This window comes from Trachymyrmex cornetzi, unplaced genomic scaffold (genome assembly GCF_001594075.2).
Source record: "Trachymyrmex cornetzi isolate Tcor2-1 unplaced genomic scaffold, Tcor1.1 scaffold325, whole genome shotgun sequence".
Classification (NCBI taxonomy): domain Eukaryota; kingdom Metazoa; phylum Arthropoda; class Insecta; order Hymenoptera; family Formicidae; genus Trachymyrmex; species Trachymyrmex cornetzi.
The window spans coordinates 1,233,471-1,239,473 of NW_017297951.1; the positions used below are offsets into that span (position 1 = coordinate 1,233,471).

A 6,003-nucleotide genomic window follows, 5' to 3' on the forward strand; every position below is an offset into this window, starting at 1 on the left:
ACTTCTGATAAGTTCTTCGGGAAATCATCGACGTCTCTTGTGATACCCGTTGCTTGCCTACTTATCAGGAAAATCAGTCTCTCCCCAACTCGAACTCACTAACGAAATACTCCGGGATATACCGATAGCCTATATATACACAATATCACTTCACAAGAAGTTTAAGTTTAATTACAGGGAGAACACGCGCCAACTTCACTTCTCGTTTCACGAGGACGGCTCTTGTAAGTGACCGCGCGACGCATTGAGGCGCGATGGCATCAATGAGTTCCGAAATTTCATGGAGTACATTAGACTGGTTTTCGAGAACTCGACGGCTCACAAGGAAGTCTCGCCTTTAATTCGAACGAAAGTTTGCGCACATTTACGAGAGCTCGATAAATAAATCGAACTATTGGAAAAACAGGGCAACAAATCCTGAATTCTATTTATATAGAAAGTGTGAGAGGTTTATTTCATTTTAAAGAACACTTCGAGATCTCATTAATGGTTGACAGGACTGTTTTCAAGTATTATATATTAGAAAGAAATTAATCTCAGTTCTAGATGTTTTTGTAGACATTAAAGGAGGCATCTAAGATTTCGGACATCATTATTAACGATAATACTTTGTGAAATTTTCTTCGCTAATTTGTTTTACGTGAGATTTAGTAGAACGTTTTCTACTCATTTGCCCAATTCGACTGTGGCGACTGGATTCAATGAAGTATAGAATCGATGAACCTAGCCGACGAGACTTTCTCGCAAGAATTCCAGACCGTGAGAATCTTGACGGGATCGGAATAATAAGAGCCCCTTAGTATTAAATTAATTTGAGTTGGAACAAAATGATGGATATAGCGATGGAAGAAATTTAAATAGACGTAACTTCGTCCAAGGCAGTGCTCGTAAACAATTTATTTCAAGACACTGTCACTATAATATTCGTGCATTATTGAAATAAATGTTCCTCTTTAACACGCTACATTAAAATGTTTTTCAGATAATATATTCCCGATCGAGTAACTTTCTTTGGACGTTTGCCGTATTAACAACCTGTAAGGGATTAATAATTTGTAGGATTGTAGCACTAGTTGAGTATTGACTGAAGGCGACGCTTGATCGCCTCCGTTAATGGTGATCGGGAAGTTTTGTGTACGTGGATCGATACTAACGAGAAGCAATTTCCATCGAAATAATTTGAGGGGAGAGAAAAAGCCGTTGGGACACGAGAGGGGAAAAAAATACAAAAAGACAGCAAAAGGAGATCGACCCTCCGCGGAGGCGCGAACGAGCGAGCGACCCTTCGAAAAAGAAGCGAACTGGGGATGGAAGTCGCAAGGTCGCGTCCGGAGTGTATAACGAGTTCGAACGGGATCGGGTGGCGTCGCAAACCGGATAGACGAAGGCAGATGGAGAAAAATAAAGGGACAGTACGAACGAGACGGCGCGATCATCCGTCCGGAATTAAATTGGCCGCGGGCGAGATGCTCGCGAGGCCGTGAAATTACCATTTTGAAGCTGCAACGCGCTTTGAAACTTGAAAACCACCACCACCACCACCACCACCGTCAGCGGCCTCTTTTTGCTTGCACGACCTGTCGCGCCGTGATCTTCTTATTAGTGGCATTCACGACCGTCTCTCTAAAGGCTGGATAACGGAGATCGCGATATCACCGGGATATTGAGTGTGCGGTATCTTGATAATGTGAGCTTAGAGATCCTGGCTAAAGGGAGAATCCGTCATTGAAACCGCATCCAAGGATCGGTTGACGTATCCGACGTACAGTCAGTCTCCCATTTCGAGCAGGTCTCTCGTGTTTCGCGGACATTCGCTGATTAATATTGAGACATGTCGTCGATAAATAACTCGTAATTCAGAATCGAACAAAGCGACGCGCCAGCGAATTCTATCGCGCGCACGAGGATCTCGAAACTAGTTAATTGCTAATTAGCACGAAATTCTCGCGGACCGGTATGCCGGATATGGTGGAGTGGAGGAAGCAATTTTTGTTTAAATTCTGGCCCTGCTGGAAATTCGGACGAGCTCCTGTAATCTCGCCGAAGGACCGATTAATTAAGCGCTTTCCCGAAAGAAAAAACTTTCTCGTGGAGCGAATTACCGCGAGGCCGGGGTTAAGTTCTAAAAGGAGCCATGATGATCCATGAAAAAAATTACCGAGAGTAAGAAGAAAAAAGTAGGTACGACTTCTCGCCTATATATATTACGTTGTGCCTTCGACTTTGCGGAACGGTGTTACAATAACGGGTGTGGACATTTTCGAGAAACTCTTCAATAATTCTATAAACTTGTTCTCCTCGCCTGCGTCTGGCGGTTGGAAAACTTCGATCTGATTGGATAACTTGGACGCAATTTGCAGAGTACTGTAATCTTTTATGACAGGTATAAGCCACATGGTGCTACAGTAAAGAAACACATCTAGTGTGTCTCATGCGGTTTATCCGCAACGTACCGTAAAATGGAGTTATATTAGTGAGGCCAACTTTGTGTAAGTGAAAATTGCAATATCCAAGAAAGTACTTTATCCGATTTTCGATAATCAGGATTCCCATTATCTAGTTGATTAATTTTCTCGGCGCTCGTGTTGTCTCCAAATGCAGAGAAACTTTATTTCTTAATGTTATTTTATTAATCTTTCCAAAGTAATGACATTTAACATTCTGCGATCTTTCTCCCTTGATTCTTACATTTTTAATAACGAAAAGATAAGGAGTCTTTGGAGATGTGAAGCTCATACTCTCTGAGTATGCTTTAATCCGTCACCGCAAAGAGCACTGTCCCGATCTGACAAAAAGCGCAAAGTAAAACCGAAGGAATAGAGGAAAAAGGGCATAAGATTGAGTAACTAGAAGTGTTAATAGAACATGAAAGGGATTGCAGCGAAAAATCTGCGCAAGCAATTTGTCTGCGTCAGAGAAGAGGGAATGTCTCGGTGTCACCGAGTACGTAACAATGCGTGTCTTTTATCACGTGTATATGTGACCATGTGGTTCACGTTTAATTCACCTCAGAGGTGGCTTTAAGCTCGATTACCAGGAGCGCAGTGATGAAAGAAGGGTCTAGAGGGGGCTGAGTCAATTTACGGTACGCGTAATTAGGGCCGTTGCAACGGAGATGAGAAGAATGGACAAAAAAATAGCCGCCGGTGGAAAAATAGCGAGAATCGCTGTCATTTCGCCACTACATTCCTCTCGCTTGCTCGCAGAAAGAATTATTACGCGCCACGCGGAAGTGGTGTATTTTCTCAACACGGCGTTATCCTCGATATTTACGGAACTTTATTCTGTAATTAGTTAATTAAAACTGACGATAGCTAAAATTTATTTATTAATAACGTATATATTATTAATTACTGATATATTCAATTATTTAAATAATTACTAGATTTTACTTGATTAAATATTAAATTAGTTATTAATAATTTTTTTTCAAATCTCTTGAATGAGTTTCAGAAATTACTTGAGGCTATTTACATCGAAAATTATTATTCCACGCAAACGAATAATTTATTTGTACGGCTTTATATATTATATATGAAGGATTATTTCAGAATATGTAAATACATATATTTATAAATACAAAATACAATATGTCAGAAAAGACAAAAGAATAAAACATTTGATATTACCGTTTATATCAAAATATAACAATATTGGCATTGACATAAAACTTGTGTTGTCTTATTTCTTCAGTTTCGTGACAATCGATATAATAAATTTTATTGAGATGAACGATTAAATTGTTTTGAGATCACTGATTGCTTTTGAAAAAAAAAAGAACCATCACTGACAAGTCCAACTGCAACAAAATGTTTGCGAATGCTCCTGAGATGATTGTGATCTTTAAAGTGCGTAATCTCTTCGAATATCGTAACGCCGAGTTATGCGGGTATTGACACGTCTCGCTCTCTCAAGCCACTCGCTACGAGAACCTAGCTCTTGAACGCGGCCGCAAAGTGGGACGAGATGGAGGTAGAAAAGCTACACGAGGGTGACACGGGACGAGAGATCGGACGCGGTGGCTTAAGAGCATGGAAGGGGATGGTAGATGGAAAAGGTGAGAGAGGAGTTTGCGTGCCATCACCGGCGTGACGGAATAAATCGTCGATCCGACAGGTGTAAGTTGTACGATCAGTGCAAACTCCGGTCCTCTGCTAGCCGCAACTTTTCGCAACACAAACACGCGCGCGCGCTGATCCGTACATTCGTGGTGACACATCATCATCCCAGTTCGCAGCTTTCGACAGCGAAGCTACGAGAGTTCTGCTTTTCGTGGGAAAATTTTGGCGCCCACCAAAGTACGCGGCTCCAGGCTTTCGCATTGCTCTTTTACAGGAAACAATAGGATGCTGCGCGAGGATGGGATCGAGTCAATGTGTGTTTGTGAACCGCAACTCGGTCCTGGTATACGAAGTTGAGATGAAACTTTAGCGGGATGAGCAGCTACATTGAAGCGTAAATTATTATTTGAATGATGCATGAATAATAGCTGGGATAATCCCTTTATAATTTTTGATGAGGTGAAAATGGAAACGATGTCACAGAAAATAGGTAGAATTTATGCACGATTGGAGATACATGTATGAAAAAATAATTAATTTCTTAAAATTATTATATTAAAATATGTTGCTGAGAGTTTATCATAAACTTATTTTCTGGTCCGTCATATATTGGATCTATTTATATTCGTTCTTATATAGAGTCAACGCCAATTTCAGTAGCAAAATAACAAATACCTTTTTGAAGTTAGCATTCCACTTTCAGAACTTCGATATAACTTATAGATAGAGTAAAACTCTTTCTAAATGAAATTCTAAAGTTCCTGACATGTTCGAAAAGAATTTTGACGATTTTTTGTTTCGCGAATAAAAAGTTTTTGTTTGTTAAAACTTTCTCAATGTTTTTTTTTAACAGTTTTAAATAACGTTTTGAGAATTCTATTAAAAAGAGAGAGAGAATTCTATAAATTTTATCTCTAATTAAAATAAAATAGATATCTCACATCTTAGTATCTTTATTTTTTATACTTCATTGTCAGAATTCTTTTCAAGATATATCAAGAATTTTTTTCGACGAAGCGTCGAAATTTAATTAAATCGAAACTTAAAAATGAAGTATTGACGTTACAGACAAATACTTTCATATTTATCGTCACTAGACATTAAGATTTAGAAGGTAGATTGGAAAGCAACATCAAAATTGAAATTTGTCTCATCGAAAAAGCGTTCTAAAAATACGTATTTATTTGTACACATTGTGCATATTTGCATATTTGTACAAATTTTGTGTACGTCTGCACAAATATCTGCATAAAAAATCCGATTTCTACGTGTATGCAAATGACGTAACTTTATGAATAAAATTTATTTATAAGTATCAGCATTATTTGAGTATAATTTACGTGACTGTATGTATAAATTACTACATTGATAAATCTCTTTTTAATTAACAGTATCGGTCGGAGATGAGGAAAGCGACTCTGTTAGCTGTCGTGACGATTTTACTATCGGCGACGGCACGCGATGCCGCGGCAGAACTTTACACCGCCCTGGCGGATATGGAGGAGCTGCTCGAAACGGAAGCCGTGCTGATCGACACGCTAAACGGATACATCACGGCACAAGAGCAGCGATTGGCGACTCTGAGAAGGTAAAGAGCATCGACGTAACGAGATTTTTTGCGAGCGATTCCCTTCAATTCCAATTAATTAAAGTAGGTCGTAACATACTCCGGCGCGTCGAAAGATCCTGCGGCTAGATAGACGCGCTTTTGTCGATCTCGGGATTTCCTTAACGTTGCTACAAAACGTGTACCCGTATTTTCAGAGCCCCGAGAGGTTTTCAATATATTTCCGTGTCTTGCGTAACCCGCGCCAGAAGTCGTTTCCCGTTTTTGCTGCAGCTACGGGAGATTGCAGCCCTTTGTGCCGTTGCTATTGGTACGGATACCCCCGTTGTGCAATACTGCCGTCGATTTTTTTTTTTTTTTTTTTTTTTTTTTTCC

The 6,003-nt window shown here is 39.7% G+C and overlaps 1 protein-coding gene across 1 annotated transcript in view; it reads left to right on the plus strand.

Moving 5' to 3' along the window:
- The first annotated feature begins 5,453 nt into the window (after nucleotides 1-5,453).
- Nucleotides 5,454-6,003, plus strand: part of PH4alphaEFB (prolyl 4-hydroxylase subunit alpha-1) — a 28,227-nt gene continuing 27,677 nt past the window's right edge. The window contains exon 1 of the mRNA XM_018510118.1: nucleotides 5,454-5,649. Coding sequence (XP_018365620.1) covers nucleotides 5,465-5,649 — 185 coding nt within the window. The 5' untranslated portion in view covers nucleotides 5,454-5,464. The remainder of the gene's footprint in view (nucleotides 5,650-6,003) is intronic.